General features: G+C 41.6%; 1 protein-coding gene across 8 annotated transcripts in view; it reads left to right on the forward strand.

The window, feature by feature from the left end:
• Positions 1 to 26,383, forward strand: part of RGS6 (regulator of G protein signaling 6) — a 261,853-nt gene that overhangs the window by 153,068 nt on the left and 82,402 nt on the right. For 6 of the 8 annotated variants that reach the window (XM_085062225.1, XM_085062222.1, XM_085062226.1 and 3 more), the window contains one exon: positions 4,030 to 4,129. In XM_085062225.1, the coding sequence (XP_084918351.1) occupies positions 4,030 to 4,129 (100 nt within the window). The remainder of the gene's footprint in view (positions 1 to 4,029; positions 4,130 to 26,383) is intronic. The other 2 variants (XM_085062227.1, XM_085062229.1) reach the window with 1 other exon arrangement.

The raw sequence follows: 26,383 nt of genomic DNA on the forward strand, positions 1-26,383 counted from the left end.
CTACTTTGTGCCTTCAGCCTCCTTAGGCCAGCAAAAGTCCTGATAGCAGAGGAGAAGCCTAATGGATACTAGCAATATATGCATTAAATTCCCAACACATTCTTGTAACAGAATATGCTGGTAACCTCTCATAAACTACCTGCAGTAGTTCATGTCTCCACTAATGGGTTCCTGAAGCCAGAAGTCCTTTTCAATGCACTGAGAGTGAGATAATGAGGAATAAAAACATTCTGGACAAATGTAGGGAGCAGGGTTGTCAGCAACCAGTCAGTAGGAAAAGCAGATCTGGTTTGTTAGGCATACATTACAGTGTGTAGCTAACAGGGACAGCAGATACATGAATTGCTCTTGCTTTCTTGTGGAAATACTGACCCAGAATCCACTTGGAGGGAAGAATAGCAACTCCCTTTGCAAAATCAGACTAGGTTGAGATAGCAGTGACCTCCATCATAGAAAAAAAAAACCAAACAACCAAGTAAAAAAGTATTGCCTGGTCTTACCATGACTGTTGTTGGGCAGAAGTTAGTTCACTGAAGATTGCTCATTTAGGAGAGATAAATATGAGGAATGCTTTGTTGTACTTGTTTCTGCCTCCTAGCCTAATGAAATGAGCTGTCCAAGGACTCTCACTCCCTGTCTGCCAGAGAGGGAAGCCTAAGGGGTGTTTAATGACATGCAGAAGCTGAAGGGAGAGTCATTAGAACTCGAGTGTCTAGGTAACTATTAGAAGTTAAGATTAAAAGCTTTGATGCAAGTGACCTTCACACTTCATGTTCCCTCTTTGCTTTCCTCTACGCTTGAAGCTCTAATGATCACTTTTTTCGAGCTTTGTCACTGTGTCACTTATTTTGTGAAACATTTCCATAGCTCAGTAGGAATTTGGATCCTGGGTGGTAATATCTGCAGGCATGGGGGTGGGTGCAAAACAAAGGCTGGTACAAAGGGTCAGATCTTTTCTTTGTAGCAAACTGAACAAAAACTAGGCATAGGTTGCTAGATACAGGTTTTTAATATTTAAGTTAAAATTTGATAATAACTTTAGGAAATAATAAAATTATCATCAAATGTTTCTTTGAGTATGCCATGCTGTCCTCTTCGAGCAGTGCAGAAATTTCCTGGAGAGCACATGAAAAGTGTGTTGGGAATGGAATGAGTATGTACAACCAGGGGCTTGTAACCCTGTGGGCTCTTGGGCAGCAGACTGAAAATTCTGGGCATGCTGTAGGAGGATGACATGTGTAGTTATGTCTAGATCAGATGAAAGGACAGGAAAGAATGGAGGTGTGGCATTTGAGTAGAAAGAGAAGGAGAGAAGAAACATCCAACACTTAGAAATAAGGAGAGCAGTCAGTGCCAGCAGTGCAGTCAGGCTAGAAGACAAGAAGTAAGAAGGAGCCTTTTGGGAAGGAGTTAACTGTAGGGTAGCTTTGCTTAATTTTTATTTAAAAATGCAGTAGATATTTGTAATTGTAACAGCAACTGAAATTAATGGCCCCATTTGATACACCAGTGCCTGCTTGATTGCTTGAAACAGGGAATAGTTTAGGTAAAAACGATGTATCTTTCTTTTAAGATAATTAAAGTTTTATTTTGCTTGAAATTGAACTTTTCTTGGAGTGTTAATGACATAAATCATGCTGGTGTTCCTTTAGCTTATAGTGAGCAAAGGAGTAAAAAGTTTATTTTTCTGCATTGAAGTAATTATTTGAGGTAATTTTTCATTCTGAACTCTTTATTCAAATAGAAAAAGAGAAAACAACAGTTTTACCAAACATTATTCTTGTTATTATTGAAGCCCTTAACTCTTCCTGGAGACATGGGGTACTTGTAATGCATTTCAGAGTAGTTTCCCCATAATATGCATGGAAAAATCATTCCCTGATGTCTGTTTCCATTGCCTTGCAGAAGCAGCTCTTAGTCTGGCTGACCTTCTGGGATGAAGTCTAAGACTCAGAATGGAGTCAGGCTCTTTTCAGTGCTGCCAAGCAATAGGATAAGAGGCAACAGGCAGAAACTGATGCACAGGATGTTCCATCTGAACACAAGGAAAAGCTTCTTTACTGTGCAGGGGACCATACACTGGAACAGTTGCCCAGAGAGGTTGTGGAGTCTCCCTCGCTGGAGATATTCAAGAACTGTCTGGATGCAACTGTGTGCCATGTGCTCTAGGATGACCCTGCCTGAGCGGGGAGATTGGCCCAGATGACTCACAGTGGTCGCTTTTGGCCTGAACCATTCTGAGATTTTGTGACTCTTGGTCCACCCTTCACAGGTGACTGAGCTGCCCTGTTGCCTGGTAGGTCTGTTGTTGGAGCACTGTAGCCTTGTAGGTCTGGGTTGATTACAAGTGATGCTGTCAGGCTCCTCTCAACAAAATCAAATGCTTTTTGTCCACTCTTTAGCAGAGCAGTTACCCCTCCAGATATCAGAGATAAGCAGTTACTTCTCCAGATATCCCGAGAGTGGAAAAAAGCCTAATGCTCTGATCAGCAAACAACTTTGCATAAGGCTATGCAAAGTAACAGGGAGAAGTGGTATTAATTTTCATAGTGATTCAGTTGTTGGGAAAGTATAATTATTCTATCACAAATTAACTGTGTAAGTACCCAAAGCTCATGTAATATATTGAATATTTCAGGGTATTTTCATTTTCCTGACTTCATTCCTGCTGAGAATTTGTTCAGGACGTGTTAAATTAAAAGTAATATATAAACAAGGTGTGAACAGTTCAGTGAAGTGGTAACCTGAGGTTAAAAACACAGTGATCAAATTCAGTGCCTGAAGTTGGCAGGGAGATTGTCTTACCACCTCGGGAAGACTTGAAATTAAACTTGTTTTGAAATGTAGGTGTTAAATCTGTGAAAAAACCTCACTTGCATATGTAAATGAAGTAGCTTTCCAGAGATGAAGGGAGCATGTTGAGCTCTTAGGCTGCCTTTAGAAGAGAGGGGCCGTGCTCCCATCATGTAACTTCTCTGCTGTGGTTCTGTTTTGTAGCATCTGTGAGGAGGAAATCTTTGGGTAAAATCAGAGCTGTGCTCCCTGTCTGGCTGCCCTCAGCCACCTGTCAACAACAGCAGGTGGGGCTGTGCTGATGACTGCTTGATCTAACAGAGACAACAGCTTTGGGTTTATTTTTGTTGGGCTTCTGAGACCTTATTAACTTGAAGAGAGTTTTTGGAGATACTGAATTTCTGCACTGTGCTTATGTTCAGCTTTTTGTTGTCCCTGGTGTTGACTTCAAATAAATGCATGGAGAGTAGCCTTAAAAGGAGCAAAAATCCCTTCCCATTTTAGAGTAAGCAGGAGGAGGATTAAGCTCCTTCCTCCAGTAATTGGATCCTCTGATTGCCATGGCTTTTGAAGATGATCATGTTTGTTTCTGTAGGTGATGGATTATGCATGTGCCTGTGAACTAAAAGGTAGCTTGGCTGTGAAAATCCACTGAGTTCTCCTCTACAATCATTTTATTTTGGTTATTTACTTCGTGTGCTGACCATGGACATGTACCATCCTAGCCAATAAAATGAGGCAGGGGAAGTTCTTCTGCAGCTGTTTTTCTAACGCTCCTCACAAGCCATGGGCAGTCGGTGGCTCTTTGGCACCCTTTGGAAAATGAAAGCTTTTCCAAGGTTACAGTATTGAGGATTCAAAAGAATGTGGGAGCAGAGGGGAAGGTGGACTGGATGTGAACATCCTTAAACTGGTTGAAGTGTAACCCAGCTCATCTGTGGAGCAAACAACACCTTTCTGTCACCCCTGGTCAGCAAATAAAGATAAAGCACTGTTGCAGTTGGAGTGTCAGTATCCAACCACTGTCTTCAAAGCTCATCTGTGTTGTCTCGTGATTTCTAATCTCAGCGTTTAAATTTGGGTAGGTAGCTGTGTCTCCACCTCTGTGTTTGGGCAGTGATACACATGGTATATTTGAAGTCCGTTCTACCAGCAGGGCTCTAAAGCACTCATGGTATATAAATGTCATAATGATAATTTTGCATAAATCACAAAGTCTTTCCTTTCTTTTGACAGATTGAAGACATCGTTACGAGAATGCAGGATGACAAAACAGGTGGGGTTCCCATCCGCACTGTCAAGAGCTTTCTGTCCAAAATCCCCAGCGTTGTCACGGGTAAGAACTCCAGTTGGCAAAGAAGAGAATGTGAGCTGGTACTTGCTGGCTCTAAATAAACATACTAAAGCCATAAAAAGAAGAAATGTAAGCAAAAAATGTCCCCCTCTGCTTAATTGTTCTGCATGTTGTTCTGTTTCAGGCTGAAGGATTGAACAAAGATTTCTTATTTCTGTTTTAATGAACAAACATTTATATTTCTTTGGGGTGAGTTATTAAAAAATATTACATCGTTCTTGTGGCTTTCAGAGTATCATCAGTCAGAGTCATTCCCCATGACAGGGGCATACTTTAGAGGACAATCTTAGAGAAGAGGTCAAGAAAGGAAGTTGAAATTGTTTCCTCACTCATAGCCGGATATCTATTGGACTTTGATCTCAGGTAGAGGACTGTGAAATGCCTTTACTGCATGTGTGCTGCTTTGTTAAAGCTCTATGTACAAAACTGTGGGTGGTGCAGAAACTGGGAGTCAGAATACAGAACTGTTCCTCCATGTCTTTCTAGACAGAATATCTTCCAGTGCAACGAAGACCTTTGCCATTGATAGATAATGAGTTTATTCAGAGTGATGTAAATTGTATGGAGGATTTGTCCTTGGGTTTCAGGTACCTGTTTTTACTGACTCAATAGTAGTATTGACTACAGTGGCACAAAACTACTATTTTCCCTTTCTCCACCAGTAGACTGTTGTCCAGTGTGAGATATCCAACTACTCCTGAGACTTAAAATTTATTACATTTTGTATCTTTGTAAAGCAAACACAGCTTTCTCTGTCTCGCAGTCTTTTTCTATATCAGGCCAGATACATACACTGAGTCTGTTCAGAGAATTTTCCCCTCCTCTTCTGAAAACGAAGGACATCATTCTCTGTGACTGGTTTTGCTGCAGTAAAATTCAAATGGTCACTAAAAATGAAAAAAATTGTATTATTGCTTATAGACAGCATCAAAAGCTGAGAGAAGATGGGCAATTCAAAGGGACTCATTTTTATCCTATTGTAAAGTAATGGGGAAATACCTCTTGTCAACAGGGATGGTGGCAGTGCAGCTGCTGTCAAGTCATTGCAGAGGAGCGTATATGAGCTGAAGCATTTAAAAAATGTTTTTACTGCAAAAATGGATGGATTGAGCAGAGTTTTAAGTTGTTTTGATAATTCAGGAGTGTGTTTAGATTTCCTTGTATCAGAAAAAATGTCCAACTTAAGCTACAGGGATGGAATACAAATGTACATGAATTTGGGGGATAATCAGGGAATATAGAAATTGGAATGAAGTTTATACTTAAATGCATCTCAGTGTTAATTTCTTTCTATTAAGCAACAGGCTCTCCTGTTTGAAATTGATTTCAGGGTGGTGACTCAGTGTAACTGACAGTTGCAGGGTTAGGGTTTTACAGTGGAAAAGGAATATGTCTCTAAAATGAGATGTGAAAATTGCATTACTAAATTCCAGGCTGTGGCTGGATCAAGTATGAGCTAAGTGTTGCTGAAGGCTCCTGGGAAAAATAACCATTTATCTGATTTGAAAACTCATTCCATTAGCTCAAGTCTGCAATACACAGACTGGACATTTTAAGACTGACTCAGCTAGAAGAGGTTTCTTATATTCTGATTAGAATTCTTAGCATTAAAGAAGTAATTGATCTAGTCACCAAGCCACCACACGCTACTCAAAAGGAAACAGGAGACCTCACAGCATTTTTAAACAATGGTTAGCATCTCTCTGGCATGATGGAAACTGCTCACTTGCACTCAGTCCTGGAACAGCAGCTGCAATTGCATTGTCTTGAAATGGCTGGTTTTCACAACACAGGCAATTGTGAAAAGGTGAAGATAAAATAAGAACAAAACCTCTCTTCAAAGCCCACAGAAATTCTCAGATTTGGAGAGGAACAAGCTTAGTAACATTCCCTTCAGGTGATTTGAAGGCAACTCCCTTATGATGCATGGACAGCTCATGAAGCCTCTGAGTTTGAAAAGTATGGGAAAATAACAGCCATGCAGAGAGCCCAAAGTCTTCTCCATTTGTCATTTCTCCTTTCATGTGCATAGACCTACCTATTTGTAGACCAAAACCAAAAGAAATGTGTATATGATATCAGTGATTGCGATAGATGGGTAAAGAGGAAAGATCACCTACATTTAAATGTAAGCTGAGGTCACTGGGTTCGTTCAGTCTGGGGAAGGAAAAGCTGAAGGGAGTGAGAGGCTACAGAGAAGACAGGGTCAGATCCTTTCTCAGGAGTGCATGGTGAATGTACCAAAGACAATGTACACAAATTGCAGGGAAAGAAATCCCAACTAGATTTAGATATAGGAAGAAAGTTATTTGTGGTCAGAGCAGCTGAGCATGGGCCCAGTGTCCTGGGAAAGCTGTGGAATGAGTGGCTTGCAGCTGTTCAGAAACCCCTGGGCCAAGCTGAACTGAGCAGTCTAACTTAACTGTGCATTTGACCTTGCTTTGGATGAAGGTTGGACTAGAACACCTTCAGAGAATCCTTCCAACGTGAATTACTCCTAGGGTCATGGATATTCAGTTTTCTAATTCCACACAATGTCATGAACTCAGGAGAAGAACTTGTGTTTTCAAAAACTTTGTACCCCCTCTTGGGAAAACTCAATTCTAGACCAAGGCATTCTTACACACTTTTTATTTCTACCTGAAAAATGGAACAGCAACGCTGAGATGTGATTTACTTGGCAGGCTCACAGTGACTGTGGTTAACAGGGATTTATTTTTGCTTGACACTTCTGTTGTAATTGTTTCTCACAGGAGAAATATAAAATCTTAAAGGAAAAGAAATATTACAGGAGTGCCTTGGTGCTCCAAACAGGCAGCACTGTTTATAGTACAGCAATGTGGGTGTTTGATTTAAAGTTTGAATACCAGGGGAAGAACTGCTCATCTCTGTTTTGCTTTCATCTGTCCTGATGCCTTAGGTGTGAATGAGGTATTGGGTAACACAAGGAGAAGGAGCCTCGGGGAGTTATCAATAATGGTCCTCTTTTGACAACAGAAATCTGGGAAAAAGGATGAAAAAGCTTTTTTGAATGTATGATGAGTCTGTGTGGGGATGCTGTGCCAAAGACACATTTCAATCTGCATTGGAAGTAGATTTGCGTATCCTCTTCCTGGTCTTTTGACTCGAAGTAGGTCAGTCGAAGGAGGACACATCACACCATTATCTTCTTGGTTAAGTCTTCACTTTTACAGGCAAGCCATAGAGAATGAAAGCAGGATGGGACCAGTCTGTGTGGCATCTGTGTGCATGTGTCAGACATTGTCCGATGTTCAGTTTAGAGTATGGAATGAAAAAATGCCTGGGGGCAGATGTTGAGTAGTGCTGTGATCCACACCCAGAATGGGTTGTCAGCCACTGCATATGATGGCAGTTGCTGCAATAAATGGAGTTGCACATTTCTCTTCTAGTGAGAAAAAATTTTCTCAGTAAAGATTTTGTTTCTGTAAATGAATTAATTCTATTTTCTCAGTCGTCAGACTCTTGTCGGAACATCTCATTATACTAACCAGCAACAAAACTGGCTTTCTCATCTTCTTTTTGATTTTCATATAATTGCATCCCAAAACTAACCTCCTTTTTGCTAGGAGGCCCAAACGCATATACTTTTTCCTCCCACTGGTTCAGACTTGGTTGTATACAGCACTGCCAAAACCAGTCAGAAAGAAGTTAGTGCTGCAACAGCTGAACTTTCCAGTACAAAAAGCCTCCTTCGTGCTTCCCCATTTGCCCCACATTCACAGTCTCATTGCACATTCTCCTGTTTTTGTGTACTGTCTGATTCTGTGTACCAGCATGTTTGCTACCATAACCCAAGGGAGACATGCAGTCTAAAATCTTTGCACAATTCCACCCTCCTCCCAGGAGGTTTCAATACAGCTTCATTCTGATCCATACCCCTTGACTTCAAGCATGGCTGTCCCCACAGCTCCCTTTTGGGTGATACATCCTCCTCCCAGCAGCAGTCCCCTGGCCAGTCCCTTGCTTGTGCACTGCTCCTGACCCTCACCCCAGCACTCTCTGATCTTGCTCTGCTCCCAGTGCTGCCTCTGTGGCTGTGGGTGGATTGATGGGTTACATCCCAGCTGTGCTGGCTTGGGTTAAGTGCTGCCATGCAAGCTTTGCACACACAGTCGTGCCAGTGCATTTCACTCCTGTCCTGCCATGTCTGTCTTTTATAAGCCCTGGACCTCTCTCAGCAGAAAGTGCCAGTTTTACTGAAATGTACCAGATGGCATGCTGCTACTCGAGACACATGAGCTAAACCAGGTTTAAACTGCTGTGTGTCTCTGTCTGAAGAAGCCAGCATGTGTCTTGGCAAGTGCCTGTGGAGTTGTCCCAGAGCACATCAGAATGTCACTCTCTCAAGGAAAACGCATTTGGCTGGAGTATGGAAATCCCATGGCATTGTGAAAGAAAGACTTCATTATTGATAATGTTCCCTGATGTAGTTCAGAACAGACAAGTTCTGCTGGAGAACTTCATACCCCCATTGTGAAATGAGCTCACTTGGGGCCAGTCTGAGGGTGTTTGTTACCTTTTCCCTTCATAGGAGCTCAAGCACACCTCTCATCCAAATATAGCAGGCAGAAGGACAAGGGAGAAATAAGTTCCTCGTGTCCAGAGTTTGAAAGGCCTCTGTTCAGCTGAACTGTACAAAAAAAGGGTGTTGTGGCATGGGGAGCAGGACCAGGACTGGCAATAGTGGCAAGAGCCATCACCCATCAGCTAGCAGGGCCCAGAGAGCAGGCTGCAAGACTGAGTGCTTGGCCAGAATGTTTGCTTCCTTTATGCTTTTTTCCAGGGGTAGAACTTGCCTTGGTGCCTTATGGAAACTGCAGTCATTGAGACCAAAGCCTCCATGAGCTGACTATGAATAGACCTGGCTTCCCCAGGCTTTCTGTCCAGCTGCTTGCATCACATTAACACAGGGCTTGTACTGCAGGACTGAGTCTGCTACACATTTCCCACAGCATTTGGGTAGTTTCATTCTAGGTGTTTTGTCTTTCCTCTGTAGTTTTGCTTTGAAAAAATAGTATGCTTGAAATGTGCTACTGACTCTGTTTCAGGCAAAGTTAGTAGATGCAGATTGTCCCAAATCTAAACCATGTTCCATCTTTTGCTAAGCATGAATGAGTCTATTTAGTTAAAACAAGCAAACAAAAAGCACAAACAGACAAACAAACAAAAAAGAATTTCCAAAATATAAGTCAATATCCAAACTTATACTGTGTGTTTACAAGTTTTTGAATGATATAAATAACATGGTCATAGGTTAAAATTGACATATGTTTATATTTACATACTGTATAAATTTTTATGGTTTTCCACAATTCTATACAGCAGGTGCTGCACAGTAAATTCAACAGTTTAGCAATTGCTTGGTGGAAACTGGCTTGCCAAGTACTGGTTGAACATACAAATCCATTTATTTCTCATAAAAAATCAATTGTTCTGAGCAAGTTGCATTTAAACTAATTCAAGAAAAGACTGGGCTTCTTCATAACAACTTACATTTCCTTCTTTTATACATCTCTTCAAATTGCACCCAGTGGAAATGTAATCCATCCATCCCTCAATAAGAAGCCTAGTATTTCAAAGCTGCCATAAATCATGCAGCATTAGACATGTCAGCAATTACATGAGTACCACATGCCTTGCAATTGTTTTTTTTCCTGTAGCTTTCTCTTAAGCTCTCTACTTGCATGCCAGGAGACAAATTAACCTAGTTAAGGAGTCAAGGACTTATGCTGTCTTCCTCCATAGCTCCCTCCTCCCCCCCTTTTTCTTCTTAACTGCATCCAGCTTCCTACCTTTCAAATGGTGAGAAGGATGAGGGAGGAAAAGATGAAAATCTGCTCCCTGAAGTGTGGCAATTTTTTGCCTGTTGTAAAGATGCAAATCAACACCTTGTGAAGCAAAAGCTTAAAGGATTTGATTTTCAGAGGACAACGGGGATAGCAGATTAATCAAATAGGACATGGTTGTCAAAGAAGTAAGAGAAAGCAATCAGAATTAACATTTTAAACAGTGGATATTCAATATATCTCTCTGTGCATCTGCACATGTGTACACTTAAATACATGTAAATAATGTGCAAATTTTGTTAAGGATAAGCCTTAGAGTGGTAAGTGTTAGAAATAACCAAGGATGCTAGAAATAACCAAGGACAGTTTCTGCATTTGTAGGCGCTGTGCAGAGCCAGGACTGCGAGTGTTTGTGTATCACTGCCCTCTGCCGCAACCAAGCTACAGTTCACATCGTGCAGCTTCTCACCTTTCTCACAAGTGCTGTGTCTGTATTGTGCTTTCCCAGCTCAGGGGGAGTTCATGTGATGTGTTTTGTGTCTTGCTCATTCCATAGTAGTGCTCCTTCCTTGCTGTGTGGCATAAACCCAGCCCAAATACTGGGGTATGTGTGACTTGATAGCTACTCTGAGCTTGGAGAGGAAGGATGGTTTCCATAGCTAGCTGTTGATGGTGCTTCCGTGTGTCTTGTTCATCATTCTCCATCCTCTTTAGGGCTGCTCATCTCCAAAAAAGAATGCTTGGTACATCACATGAAGCTTACATATCTTGTAAAAATGTGTGTATGCACTATGGGATAAATCCTAAATGATGAAATAAAATTAACCATCACTTAAAGTGGACACTCTTCATAACTATGTTCTTTCATATGACAGCACTTTTAAGTAGTCACACCTGAGATGAAAAGTACTGGAGGAAGCGCACGTCACAGCAGGGGGTGCATTAAAATTTTGCTTAGGCCACTGAAACACTTACGAAACACATTCTGAGGCTTTAGTATTATTTCAGTCAATAAAAAGGTTTCTTAAGTGCTACAGCCCAGAATATTATGAGAAGTTTAACTTCTGTACATTAGAATTGTGAAAGTCCTTCCTGGTCCTACTTGTCCTTGCTGTATTTGAACCTCTGCATCTGTCAAGTGAAGCTATGATAAATCAGAAACTTAAATAATTATGCTGCCTGGATATTCCTGTGGCCAACAAAACTAAAATGAAAAATCACGCAAATCACCAAATGGTCCAGCTTTATCTTTCTGCAGTGAGTTATCTGCTTTTTCTGGACATCAGAGATGTTGTCAAAAGGGAAAATAAACCCAAGGCGACCTTCTAGCCATGTGGGCAGAAATTAGAACACAAAATTATAATTTTTCTTATTGACAAACATGATCATAAAAATTACTGGACTAGAAAGCAACAAATGAAAGCTATGAGCCTGGAACAAAGCAGATCTACTAAAAATAGCCTAATTTTTTTTCCCTACCAAAATATGCTTTTCAGCCTTTTAGTTGAGACTAAAAGCTGGATAGAGACAGATTTCATGAAAAATTACCTGTTGAATTCCAGTGTTTAGATGAATTGGTAATTCAGCCACAATAACAAAAAATATTACATATTAAGAAGGGTCTTGTTGCTGACTGCAGTTTTATTTTGAAACACAGCATTTAGCTGATGGGATATTGTGGCTAATGAATAAAGCATTAAAAAGAAAAGTCAACACTGTTTCAATGCCTGTAGAAATACATAGGGATGAATGATTAATGCTTTTCAGCATTCATCTTGCTATCTTCAAAAGCACAGCTTTATTACAGAAGGCTCTTTCCAGATCTGAATGACACAGCAAAAGAGCAGAGATTAATTATAATAACTGTGTAGCTTTGTTTTCTGGATGTGAGTGTTGAGCAGACTGCACTCAAGCTGCAATACTTTGCCTCTCCTGTCTTCACTTCATAGTAACCTGGGAGTGGTGTGGTGAAGGATCTACCAACACAGTTTTGCTTTTTCACACCTCTTGCTTTGTTTCTGCCCTGCCTCCAGCATTCCTGTGGGCTGCAGAGCATCAGATCCACAGCAGAGCAGCTTAGCTCCTGCTGTGCCCAAGAAGCCACATCCCCACTGAGGAGCATGTGGGGATCAGACCCTTAGACAAACCAGTTTTACTTTGAGGTACTGCAAAAGCAGCAATATGTAAATGCTCAGTGGTAATACATAGCAAAGTGAAGGCACAAACCTTTGAGTGTAGTTTGACAGCCATTTCTTTGAATCTGTTGCTTTAATTCAATGCCATTCCAGCCATTTGAAAAATAACCCATTCACATTGTTAGGTGAGTACATCTGCCTCTTTATTCCATGCATAGATTCTGTTCATTGATATCCAGCATTCTTTGGCTTTTTTAGGTCAAAGTAATTTTCAGAGTATTATTTATTGAGCAGATTCTTATTTGGATTTTAATAAGAGAGTTTATTTCGCAAAAAACCCCAAGAGTTTCTTCTAGGATTTAAATTTCCTGACTTTAATCAGTGTGTGGTAAAGAAATGTAGGAGTTAGCTTCAATAACTGTTAATCCAGTCTCATGAATAATTTTTACATGTTAGGTTTGATAGGTGAGTATCGTATGTTTGATATATCTCAGTTACAACACTGAAGTTACTATTAATGTAACTCTTGGGGGTGAGGTGAAAAGGAAGGGCTGGGTTTGGTTTTTTTACTTTAAATAGTACAAAGAATTACACAGACCACCAGTTTATTTTTACTAGCCATAAATAGCCAGAAATCACTGTTGCTGAAAGCTGTGCTGGGCAGTGAGAATACATCTCCACGAGAGGCTGTAGGTGGAGGGGGATGGCATAGTGCTAGACTTGATAACCTGTATGGCCTGGTTTGTGTGGATACCCGCAGTGGTCCATGAATAGCTTGTTTTGTTCCGCCAGCATTGTTTTATTCTGGCTCTTTGGTCTGTTATGTATTTGCACCTGAAAGCACCATAGATTTGGCTTTAGAACCTTCTGTAAGATAAGGCAAAGAGGACAACAAAAAGCTTTCAGGCTTTCCATGCATATCCATTGCTATAAATATATACATTTGCATGTTTTCTTAGGCTTTTTTTTTTCCTGCGTGGATAAAGCTCTCAAAACTGCATGCTGGCTTCCCATGGATTTGTTTTGAGTAAGGTGTGAACTGATGAGCTTGGATATTTTTGATGTATGATTCACTACCACATGCAGAGAAGAAAATTATATTTTGGTCCTGCAGAGAAATAAAACTAAGCAATTAGGTCTTCGTTCAGTTAATTCCTGTTTGATGGCTGGGTGCTTTGGTAGAAGAGAGTCTCAGGATTCAGCTCCATTGCAAGGTCACTTGCCCTGTAAGAATTTTCTCCATGTAGATACCTCCACAATACGGCCAAGATTGCAGACTAACTCTAACCTAGGAAAGACTAATAAAAGTGACAACAAAGTTGGTTAATGTAATATGCTAACTATACTCACAGGCAGAAAAATAACATAGACTGATGAGAAAAGTAACATGTGCTTCTAGCAGTGGAAGGTTTTACATCCAGTTATTGTAGGATGTTATGTGGTATTACATAGAAACTATGTTGTTTTTAAACCTATTTTATTGTGGATAGGATTTCTTTTTTTGGTGGGGTTTTTTTTTTTTTTTTGGTGGTTTGGTTTTTTGGTGTGGTTTTTTTGTGGGTTTTTTTTTTTGCTAGTTTGTTTGGGGGTTTTTGTTGCTTTTTTTTTTTGAAACTCAGTTGTCTGCTAGTTGATGCCAAAATGATAGTCAAATTCACTGACTGAATAATTTGTGATGGATTTTTCTTTCATGATATTTTACTTTTGCCCTAACTATTCAATAAGTTTTATTCCTATTTCCTGAATGAGATCTGCTAAACGTCCAGTGTTTTGTTGAATGCTGTCTGTGTTTTTCTTCTACCAGAGAGACAGTGACAGATGACCTTTCTAAGGAAGCAGAAGTAACCATAGAAAATAAGTTACTGTGTTCTGATAAAATTTTGATCGCAAGGCTATCATTACTGAAGCTAATGAATTGGACAGTGGCATATTCATCAAAGCTTATTTCTTTTGTCAAGCAGAAAAAAGCAAAATCTGAAGACTAAATCTTTTAAAATACTATTTATGGTTTTGCACTGTAGCATCTCATGTTCATAATTTATGTCATTGCTACATAGGCAGTGCATTATAATTAAGCTTTGTGTTCGTTTGGGTTTTTTTAAGTAGAGAGAGTTGATTTTAGAACTCCAAAGAGCTTTAGGTCTTTGACACAGCGGCTTTCTTGGAGAGCTGTAAGAGATACTTGGAGATGACATGTGCCAAGAAATAAATAACACACAATTTAAAAAGGGGAAAAAAAAGGGGGTGCATAAACAATGAGAAAACCCCAAACTCAACAACAACAGCAACAAACTTTCTGCTCATTCAGCCTGCTGAATGCTCAGCCCATTAGGCTAAGGTGCTTGAGGCAGATGTGTTGCTGTAGCCAGCATCACAGAGGGAGAGCATCCTACTCACAGCTCAGCAATCCCCGTGGGTGGATGCTGGCTCAAAGCAGGTTGGCTGGGAATAGACATGAAGCCTTGAGCTCCCACCTCTCTGTGCTGGGGGAAGCCCTCTGGCAGCCTTGATGCCTTCCTGAGGCTCTTTGTATCATTATTCTGTAATAGTGCTCTACCCTCCCCATTCCTGGCAAATTTGTAAGGATTGTGACATTAAAGCTGGGGAAGGGGGAGGAGAGATCAGAGCAGTATCTAATGCAATCATGGGAATAAAGCTCAAGAGCGTACCTCTTGCAGCCTCTGTACTGTAGTCAGTCAGCCTGCTTCTGGAGCCCTGTGCAAGTTAGATTTGAGCATAACTTCCAATTAGGTATCTGGGTCATGTTTGACATGCTCTTGGTTTGGCATTGACGTTTCTGTGTTCCTACTTAGCTCTAAATTTGCCAGCTGTTTTCCTTAAATAATCCACTTTCCACTAAAGGATTGTGTACCTTATGTAATGACACCCACGGTAGTGTGAGGGCAGTCATAGGGACACCGAGGTAGAAATAGCTCAGCATTTTACACCAGCCTTGGCATTCCTTAATTGAATCATTAAAATTTGGATTCCCACCTCTGCTGTGACAAGCCTTTTTAGCTCTGCTGAGCTCTCATTCATAATGTCTAGACTCTGTCAATTTAGGCACAGCTCTGGAAACAGCTGTCCTCTGTTCTACTGAGTCCACTAGGCCTTGCCTGTCAACTGTTTAATCCAGAAATGTCAAGATTAAATTCCCTTTCATTACTTCTCTTCAGCGGTCAAGGGATTTGTTACCAATGTGGATAGATTCAAGGATGAGCTCATGAGTTTTCTTCAAATAGTCTCAGGCCATGAAGCATTTTCTGAAACAGGTATTCACATTATGTGAGCTAAAATAGTCTCAGCACTTTAGGAGCAGATTGTGAGAGCACTGGAAAAGTCATGCTGGGGTGTAGAGTACCAGACTAGGAAAAAGCTTTGCATGTGCAGTATCAGGCTGGAGATTTGTCATTCTGAGACTACTGTTGTTAAAGTAGTGTTCATTTGGTTGGGGGCCATGCTGTTGAAAGAAAGTTTTAAACAAAGATGTCTGATTTTGTCAACACCCACTCCTCTTTCCTGGGATTCCTGGGCTATTCTGTTCATAGAAAAGGCAATGCCCATTTTAGGGAGAGTTTATTCGAGAATTGCATCTGCATATTGCAGTAGGTGCCTTACTATCACATTTTTAAAATTGCTTCTCTCTTAAAATTAAGAAATCCTGATGCTCCTCCTCGTAGTTCACCCTTTAGGTCTGGTCTGTTCTTTTTGCATATATGTGGTACCTCCCACCACTGGCAGATTCTGAGACCTCACCCACTGTGCTTTCTTCAAGCCCACCTCTGAAGGGAGCCTAAAAGGATGGAGAGGGACATTTTGCAAGAGCATGTTGTCATAGGGCAAAGGGGAATGGCTCAAAGGGAAAGAGAGTAGGTTTAGATTAGATATTAGGAAAAACATTCTTTACTGTGAGGGTGGTGAGGCACTGGAACAGTTTACCCAGAGAAGCTGTGGATGCCCCATCCCTGGAGGTGTTCAAGGCCAGGTTCAATGGGGCGCTGAGCAGCCTGGTCTAGTGAAGGGGATCTCTCCCTATGGCAGGAGGGTTGGAACTAGATGATCTTTAAGGTCCCTTCCAACCCAACCCATTCTGCGATTCTCTGAAAATAATCCACATTTTTCAGGCATTAAAGCAAACATGCTCTAATATGTGGCAAGACAGCACACAGGAACAGGAGCTTGAGCGGTATGTGAGGAGAGACTGAAAAGCCATCACACCTTGATTGTGGTCATCTGCAATTGCATATTTTCACTTTTGGATAACAGTGATTGTTAATAGGCACCTGTAGGTTTGCCCTGCAGAACAGGAGGGTGTCCTTTACAGATGACACTGGGAGAGGTGGATTAATATGCTGCCACAGTGAGAGGTAAAACCTGCAGATGCTTTGTGTCATGTCTGCATGAGTCCATGGAGCCACCTTGCTGGCTTTGACAAATTAAAGGGAGGTAGCATCTGCTCTTCAGCTGTGTCACTTGGCAGTACCTGATCGGCTTGACTGAGTCTGAGCCTGTTCCTGCCTCTGTCACTCACAGTTCCTCCTGTCTTGTCCTGTTGCATAGCAAACTTTGTTTCTGGAGAAGTATTGTGGAATTCTGCTGTCCTACTTGTAATTAAAAGCCTTATGGACTCACACATTAACATGAATGGCAGCTGCATTTTGTTTGTTGCATGAGCTTATCCCTTTATTTATTCTTGACTTTTGTAACTTAAGCTTTTGTGAAGAAAATGGTATTTTCATGGTATGTTTTGGGGGCATGGGATAATATAGAACCTCCTCTCTGTAAATTATCAGAGGTGCCAGGTAGGGCTGCAGTAGTGATGATAATGTGCAATACCATATTTTGAGTGAGAAGTTGCTGAAGGGCCTTTGGCATTTAGAGCGGCTGCACTGCATCTGTTTAGGGAATTTGCTGCAAGTGCTCTATTCTGAGGTAGGTTTCTACAGAGCAGTAGTAAGTGACACTCTGCAGGATACCTGCTGGTGTCTCGATACTAGTTTTCTGAAAGAGTACCTTCCAGCAAAGGCAGGCTGCTGTGGGTATCCATGCATGCAGCTGCACTTTAAATCATTGTAGCAAAGACAATATCTTTGCAAGCTCCCTGTAGGTGCTGGGAGGGACAGAAGATACAGGGCATGTCCTTTTCTTGTGTGTACTATTCCTCCTGCCTTTTTCCTAATAACCTGCAGCTGCTGAAGGGACCGGTCTCACCTTGTGAGACATGAGTGTACCGAAGATTTCTCTGAAGTGACACTGTTAGCTAACACGGAGCAAGCTGGCAGATGTGAACAGCAAAAGGCAGGCTCCAAGGGCTGTAGTTAGAATGCCCATTTGTGCCAAACCGATGGCCACCAGCGACCCTCTGGCCATGGATCCTGTAGTGGGTATCTAGGGTAGTATATAAGAAAAAATGCAATATTTAGCGATACTATGGAGGTATGTTCCTCAGTCTCCAGTTGTCTGCTGATAGATAGGATATGGTGGGGCTCATAGTCAGATATTTTGCCATTCTGCATTGATTGATTGTGTTTACATCTTTCAGATACATGGAACAAATAGTTTAAGCTCACAGTAAAGAAAAAAAAAGCCTTCTAGGAAGTGGCTAGAAGGCTTGGGATATGATTAAATATTTTCAGCATTTTAGGTTGACATGCATAAAATCCTGAAAATGTACTCATAATGTACTTTTTAGGTTGTTTGTGATAGAGACAAAGGTGTATTATCACAGACACAGATTTTGGTGTTTGACTGGAAGAATTTTCAGTTTAACATGGAGATGTGTAAAGCAGTCCTTTGCTCCTTTCCCGATTAATACAGTATGTGATAGTTGGACTAGATTAACATTGTAGATCCCTTTGAAATGGATATTCTGTTGTATTCTTCAGTTAGCTGAAGAGACTGGCTGAGAACATGCTTTTGCTAGTGCCATGGAGAGCCCACTGCTCTGTGCAGGAAGATCCTGCACTGATTACCTTCAGCACAGAGGACATCTCACCCTTGCTGTCTAGGCATGCCTGAAGGTTTAATCTTTCTCTGCAGCTCAAGGAAATTATTCAACCTTCCTTTTCCCATCACATCCTACCTAAACATGTTCGACCTGTTACTACCCTTGTTTGCCACTTGACATCACTCTTGTTTTCTTATCTCTGAGCTGTTCTTAAGTCACATGGGTGGCTTTAGCCATTTATGCATGTTTAGGATCATGCTGAATGGTGGCATTTTGATAAAAAACTTCTTTGTTTGGCTTTCAGGGTTTTTTTTTTAGATTTTGGATTTATAGATATGCCTGTAATGTCCAAAAAGTAAAAAATCCACCAAGTGTGTGGTTTACATTTAATCAAGTATGTGCTCTGCAGAATGTTTTGTCCCTTTAATGTTGCAGTATTGAATACTTTCATGAAATAAATTACCCACTTACCCCTACGGGGGAGTTTTGATATGTATCATTGGTCATTTTAAAAGAAAACTTTGCAGGACTGGAAAACTGATATGAATTATATAGCTCTTTAATTTATTGAGTATGAACTAAAATGTTCCCACATAGTGGGAGGGGGTGTTTTTAACGTATCATTTTACACCTGAAAGCATAACTAAAGAAAAAAATGTGCCCAGGTTTTCCCAGAAATCTTAAACTGTTTTACAAAATTTTGGCTGCTGAATTGTAAGGCAAAAAGAAACAATCTGATGAATTATTGAATTTATTCAGGGTCTACATGCCATCTCAAGAAAGAGATGAATGCTTGAAACCAAATGCAGGTTCCTCCAATATCTGCGTGGCTAGGTGAAACACCTGAAGTTCTCTTGAAATAAGCCTGGCGTTAAAAAATGGCTCTAACTATCATGCCAATACATCTTGTCAAAATCTGGTTAGATGTAGGTTCCTGAGGGCCTCTCAGTTTTGAAAATTGAACAAAAGGCTCAAAGTAATTTCTGAAACTTGCATCCAGCATATTTTTTAAAAATTCAGAAAGGTTGTCTGTAGGACAACTTTTTGTTGTGTTGGTAGTTTGTCTGCAGCTGATGTCTTTTGTAGTCAAGAGGTAACAAATGTAACCAACTTGTTAATTTGTTACAAAATTAAAGAGATGTAACAAATCTGTCCAGGGGTAGTTCTCAAAAGCACAAATGGTTATTAGCCTTCCGTGGCCCAATTTTAGTCTGAGGGAAATATCCATGTCTTTTTGTATTCAGGGAGTCAAAGGGATGCAAATAAATAGAAGAAAATGAAAAGCAAGCAAGGAGGTGCATTTGTTTTGCTTTCAGAATTACTACTTTAGAATACCAAATTACAGACAGCATACAAATACCCAACAATTTAGTTTTATGAAAGAGGGCATTATAAATTAGCATAAACATATAACTGGTTTAAAATGGGTTTTATGACAAAAGATGTGCATTTAATAACCAGATGATAAAATTGAGATCTAAATGGAAAAAAAAATCAGTTGAATCTAAGACAGGTGGGGACCTACTTATCTCCATTCCTGATAGCCACTGATTATCCATCCTGCTAAAAGGATAAAAGCCCCTATTATTTTTTTCCTACAGATCAACTTTTCTTACATTATTTTAATACCAAGAAAAAATTAAGCCACATCAACAGTGTGGCTGTTATCATTGGCATGTGCTTTGTCAGGTGCTGTTGTAGGTTTGTATGGAGCTTTCAGTCTACACAGGGAGGGACTCATTAGTGGTTGAACTGGTCTGTATTTAGAAGTAGTTATATTCTTCCCTATACCAGAACTTAACCAAGATGCTGTTGTCCAGTCATGACAGCTTGATGTGGTGACAGGTCAAAGCATTTGCTGGGCTAGCAAGGCAGCCAACTCAAAGGCACCAACTTCCTGACCCCATATTAGAACCTCAGAAGTGACAAAGTTGAAAAAGTGATTAGCAGGTGGAGGTGCCTCCCATGGTATCCACTTCCCCATGCTGGATTGCTGGTTCTGATGGCAATCCAGAAATGCAGGGGCTCTTTCTCTGCAGTCAGAGATTCAGGGGATTTAGAAGCTCCTGTGCAGGGGATGCCTTCAGGATGGGAGCCCCACTTGAAACACTCATGGGCCACATGGCCCCAAAAGTGCTAACTGGCCATCTCTGCCCGTAGTCCTTCAGACGGGCATTGCCGACAACTGTCTAGTTCTTGAGCATCTGCAAATGCTTGAAAATTTTTCTTCTTCTTGTTGCCCATGGTAAACCTGCTGTATGCTCTTCTGCTCTGCTTCCAGGACTTGATTGCATATCCTGAATCAGTTTCTTATGAACTCAATCTGAAGTGGTCATGAAATAAATACATCTTTGCCATTTTGTGTTTTCATTTCAAATAATGGAAAAATCTATACTCCCTTATAGAATCATGGAATTTTTAAGGTTGTAAAAGACTTTTAAGACTATTGAGTCCAATCACTAACCTAACACTGCCAAATCCACCACTAAACCATATCCGTGAGTGTCCCATCCACATCTTTTAAATACCTCCAGAGATGGTAACTTAACCACTTCCCTGGGCTGCCTGTTCCAATGCTTAATAACCTTTCCAGTGAAGGAATTTTTCCTAATATCCAATCTTCTAGCCTTATCACTTGTTACATGAGAGAAAAGGCCAATCCCCACCTTGCTACAGGTAATTGTAGACAGTGATAAGGTCACCCCCTGGGCCTCCTTTTTTCCAGGCTAAACAACCCCTTGGCTTCTTCTCTCAACTGGGGGCCAGAATTCTATTTCCCATGGGCTGAAGGAAGAGCAGGAGAACAGTTTACCATGTTGAAATAAGTATCATAAATTGTGCTCTTCTGATCTGTTTATGGTCTACTCATAAAATGGACAATCACTAGGGACAGACTACAAGTTTGTTGGCATTTTTTGTATTTTTCTGGAGGTTTTTGTGATGTCCATTTTGACTGATGTATTATAGCAGGCTGACCCTGGCATCATTTCAGGTGTCCACCAATGCACCATCATTCGTCCTTCTCAGCTGGACAGGAGAGAGAAAATATAACAAAAGGCTCAGAGGTCAAGATCAGGACAGGGAGAGATCACTCACCAGTTACTGTCATGGGCAAAATAGACTCAACTTGGAGAAATTAATTGAATTTACTACCAATCAAATCAGAGTAGGATAATGAGAAATAAACTCAAATCTATTAATAACCTTATCCTAGAGACACTACCACCTCCACTGATTGGCTCAACCTTGGCCAGTAGCAAGCCTGTCTTGAAGTCAGTGCACAGGGGAGACTTTGAGCAGCTTCTCACAGAAGCCACCTGTGTAGCCCCCCCCCCGCCAAAACCTTGCCATGCCCATACAATCCATGTGTGTGTTTATTTTTTACTGAGAACTGATAGCCTCAGTGAAGCCTCACAAGAACAGACTCCAGACTTGGACTCGCAAGACCTACTAAGACAGGTACTTTTAAGATCCAGGTCTAAATTTAAAGAGAGTTAAGTCACAATACAAAAAGCATCTGTAGCAGAAGAGAAACCATAATTCTGGGCTTTTGTAAGTGTAATTTGAAGAAAGACTTGTGTCTTTTTAGTGGGACATTGAGGAAAAGCTGGAGATGCTGATTGTATCTTGTAATGTTGGATACTGGCAGGGTGTGTTTAAGGATGAGTATGTCATTGGCATGAGAGATATTTCTTGAAGAAGTAGGTCAATAATTTGTCGTGCTGTGCTGCACTTTATCATAAAGCTGTCTTCTTCACATCTATGACATGACTTTGTGTGTTTTCAGATTTAAACGCGTAAAAGATATTCATTACTTTAGGAAGTAAGTATCTCTTGCTTTAACCTCTTCCCCTCTCACCAGATCAGCTCCTGGCAGAAAATTGCTGGTTTAGCCATAGTCTGGCAGCCTTTGCTTGGATTTTGCAGCAAGGGTGGTCAGAGCTGTGAAGTGAAGCTGTTACTTGATTGGGTCCTTCGTTTCAAATTTGCACAACCTTCTTGTGGTCTGATCATGTTTGCACAAGACAGTCTGTGAGTAAGCTGGCAAGAGAATGTAAATAGTGCTCTTTCAATTTGTTCTCTCAAGTTGGAAACAATATTCTGAGTTATCTGCCTTGGGACCTACTGTAGTTTGCTCTGAGAATAGTGCTATAAAAAGTTGCACAGCACTGACAGGTTTCAGTCTGTGAGGGTAGAACCAGAAATGAGCCTTTACAAAGCAGAGACTGCACAAGAGAGTAGGACTGGGGTGGCTTTACTGACAGGAATTGGTATTCATGTTCAACACTATGAAGTTACAAGGCATTTTATATTTTCACAGTGTTAAGTAAACACCAATTCATTAATCTTTACAGCTCTCCTGAAAGACATTATTACACTTTCTTCAGCCATATATTTGTCCTTCAGGAACATTACATCATCTTCCCAAGCCACAGGGCAATGTACCAGAATGGAAGTTTGGATGTCCCTGATGAAGTCCAGGTATATCCTGTAGCAGAAAAGAGCTTTGCCATCTTTTATGTTTCTGACTCACATTCAGGTATATGCATGGACTGTTACAGAATTCAGTGGAAAACGTGTTCATGCATCTTAGATTAGCGTTTGACCATTTAGGTTTTGTAAGCGCGATTTAGTTTTGCATCCCTATCATTGTTTTCAACATCCATGTTCTTATTCCTTCAGCCTGGTTTTTTACAGGCTTATCCTCTTGCTTCTTGTATATTTTCTCCATCAATTTGTACTACTCTTCCTCCTTTCTTACTTGCCTCTGTGCATGCTGCATAAGCTAATGGAGAGTGAACAGGCTGAGAAATTATTTCAGAATAAATCACTATGTTGGATGGAATCTGCTGAGCTTGTGAGATACATGGTTGTAAAAAGTGACCTGACATGCTCTCAACTGGCTTCATCAGAGTTGTGACAGTGCCATTAGCAGTGCAGTTGGTACAACATCCAAAATGCTGGGTACAGCAAGGGGAGGAGAAGGTACAGCCAGCCCTAGTGCGGCAGTGTGATTGCAATTGGCTGAAGAAACTTGGCAGTTTTTAACTGAGGAATATAAGGTGTGGCCAGAGTTGTTCTACATACATTACTGTGGGGGAGAAGGAGGAAAGACACAATAAAAGAAGTTGGCTTTTCTAGAATATTTCATCTCAAAAGTGCTTTTCTTAAAATTTCTCTGCAAATTGCTTGAGTGTGCACTGATCTATGCAATCAGCTTGCAATTTAATGCTGTATGGAAAAACTTTTACATCACAAAAAATTGTAATTGTTGGCTCTCTTCTTGAAAATGCCAAGTGGCCAGGACAGGAATAAGTAACCCTCCAATCTCTGTGAGGTCCCTCAGAGAGTTCTGATGTCTGGGAGAAAATTTAGATGGATTCTGCCTGTACTTTGCTTTTAGCTGAAGCATAAGTATTCTGTGTCTCACCCTTTTTTGTCAGTAAGTATTGATGATAATAATATGTGGAACTGATGGGTAAAAGAAAAAGGGAAGAATGGTCAATACCAACTGCATTTTACATGTAGCGCAAGAGCCTTCATAGTTTCTTGATTATACTTAGTTTTGAATCTCTTATGGTTCAAGATTCATAGCCTGGCAGTCCTGAGAAGACAGATCCAGGAAAGGGTTCCCAGTAGCCCACCAAAGACAGTTCATTTCCAGTAGGACTCAGGGTTTGAGACTTGGTAATTTTATGTTTTCAAAGAAAATATAATGCCACTTGGGATGCCTTTGCTATGTCAGAGTTAATTTGACTTGTAGTTTTATTCTATGGGCTTTGGAAGAGTATTTTGTATTGAGATTGATGTATTATTTGCAACATCATGTATGTATTCACTATTGTTCCACTTTATCTGGTGTCAGTGAGTTACCTTGCTTTTGTACAGTGGGATTTCTGATCCCACATCCTCCAAAACATTTTCTTGCAGAGGGCACCATGCAGTGAACAATCCAGCAAATTATTCTTTGGGTTGTGTTCCTGAGGAGGGACCGTATGAGTATACAGAGTCAAAGCCATGGATTCCTGTATCTTTATCTAATTTTTAGTGCCTGCATCTATGTGACAACATTTTGTTACACAGAAGGGACTTTATAATTTTTTTCCCCTCAGTTTAACATGATCTCTTTTGGATCTGCCTTTCTTTACTTGTTTCTATTGCATTGCTTTATAGATGAATTTGCTGTAATACTTCCAATTTTTTTTTTCTTCAGAACTTTTGTTCCTCAATAAATTTCATATATTTTGCTGCTTGCATTTCCCCTTTCTTGGTTCAGTTTAATTCATGAGGTCGTAGCTTTAACCCTTTTGGGTGGTTAACCCATTTGAGATGTTTTATTTTCCTCTGGGAGGACAAAAGAAGTTCAGATTACAGACATTTAGCCACATGAGTTTGCTTCCTGTGTCCAGGCTTTGCCTTTGCCTCCCCATTAAAACGTAAGCAAATATTTTTATAAAAAACAAGGTCTATATCACAGTAAAACGCTCAGCATTCCCACTCGGTCTTGCAAATATTTCCATGTGTACCTGACTTTATTCTAGGCTTGTGAGCTGGCTGTGCTGGGACAGGCGACTGCTTGGCAGCTCTCCCAGGCCAATGGTACGGTGATCTGAGTGCTGTGTCTGCTTTCTTATCACCTTTCTTGGGGACTGTTAACTTGTTGATGCAAGATGCTGATGACTTGTTGAGGAAAAAGAGGACATTGCACATCTGAGTGTGTTCCTTCTGAATGCATAGTCCTGGGGTGAAAGTGAAAAATAAGCAGAAGATGAACAAAACATTTCCCTGCTCTGCCTTTACGTACCTGTTCTCAGGTACAACCTGATGGTATGACCTGTTGTATTTTACCATTTTATTGTAATTCTGCGTCTTGATTGCCTGGAACATTTTCGTCTTGCTTCTCTTCCCTGTGAGTGACTTCAGTGGAGACAGTGTCCCTCCCTGTCCCGTGTGTCTCCCGGGGTGTGGAGAGGACCGGACAGTCCCCTGTCCTTTCCTCTTGGAGTCTGTGTTTGCTGTCCTTACCTGCGAAATCAGCTACATCTGAAAGTGATGAGCGGCGCTTGGAAGAGGGCTGCGCGCTCCATCTGCCCTTCCAGCGGCCTCGCCTCCCTGTGCAGCTCCCGGGCAGCCGGCGGGCGGGTTGCGGGGCACACACCTGAGCCAGGGGCAGACGCTGGCGAGGGCAGATGGAGCGGCCCCTGCCCGCCCCGGCCCTGGCCCCGGCGCTGCCTTCCATCCCGTGGGTACCACTTTCTCCATCCCGCGGGCAACACCACCACCTCCCGGGCGCCTGCCGCTCCTGGCGCAGCCCAGCCCGGCCCGGTCCCGCGGCTGCCATCGGGAGGGATGCGGGGTGAGCTCAGCCTCCCCCCCGCCACCGGGCCTTGGGGCGAGGAGGAGGGAGGATGGACAAAAGGTGAAACGAGGGAAGGAGCGATAAAGGATAACGTGATCTGAAAGCAGCGGCAGAATGTCTGTTATAGTAGGAAAGGTGTGTTTTCATTGCAATAAGCGTTGATTTGCCATAAAATCCTTGCGGAGCGCCGCGGGCTCCGTGGCCGGTACCAGGAACATTCTAAAACATGTTTCCAGAGATGTGCTCGCAGCTGTACGCCAGCCGCGGCTGTCCGTCGCTGCCCCTCGGGACGGACGTGTCGCTGTCCCTGTCGCGATGCGACTCGGGCGCGCGGCCGGCGCTGTCCGTGCTCCTGCAGCGCCCTCTGGCGAGCCCCCCGCGACATTGCAGCGTGTCCCGGGGCTGACCGCGGGGCAAACGCGCGAGCCTTGTGACCGCCGGTGAGATGTGTCTGCTTTTACTTTGTTTTTGCGTCTATTGCTTACGGGAAGTTTGGGGGGTTCTTTTCTGGAGTATTTACATTTTTATTGTTTCAACAGTCACTTGTGAAACTACTTTCTGAAAATATTTTAAGAGTTCTCTCCTAGAACTTCTGACGAATGAAAATACTTACAAAGACCTAACAGAACACAGTGTTGCTGGCTAAATAAAAAGCTTTGGCTTTACACAGAGAGGGTTTTGAGTTTTACCTGTCCAGAAACTAAAAGCAGCATGAATGTGTTTTGCTGCATTACAAGGCTGTTCTGTGCCAATCTGCCGAGGCAAACTGTGCTTGCTGAGAAGCACTGTAAGGTATGAGGTTGTTCCTGCCACACTCACCAGTACACTGCTGAATTCAGAGTGTACAGAGCGGCTGATGTGCCACGGGGTATATTTCTAGGCAGCCAAACCATACTGGGCCTGTCAAGAGTCTGTGGGGAAGGTCAAGAACTTACCCTCACACTTGTGAGGTTTCCAGAAAGAAGCAAGTGAAGCTGCTGTGTCTCA

The sequence above is a fragment of the Lichenostomus cassidix genome, chromosome 5 (genome assembly GCF_008360975.1).
Source record: "Lichenostomus cassidix isolate B80296 chromosome 5, HeHo_3.0, whole genome shotgun sequence".
Classification (NCBI taxonomy): domain Eukaryota; kingdom Metazoa; phylum Chordata; class Aves; order Passeriformes; family Meliphagidae; genus Lichenostomus; species Lichenostomus cassidix.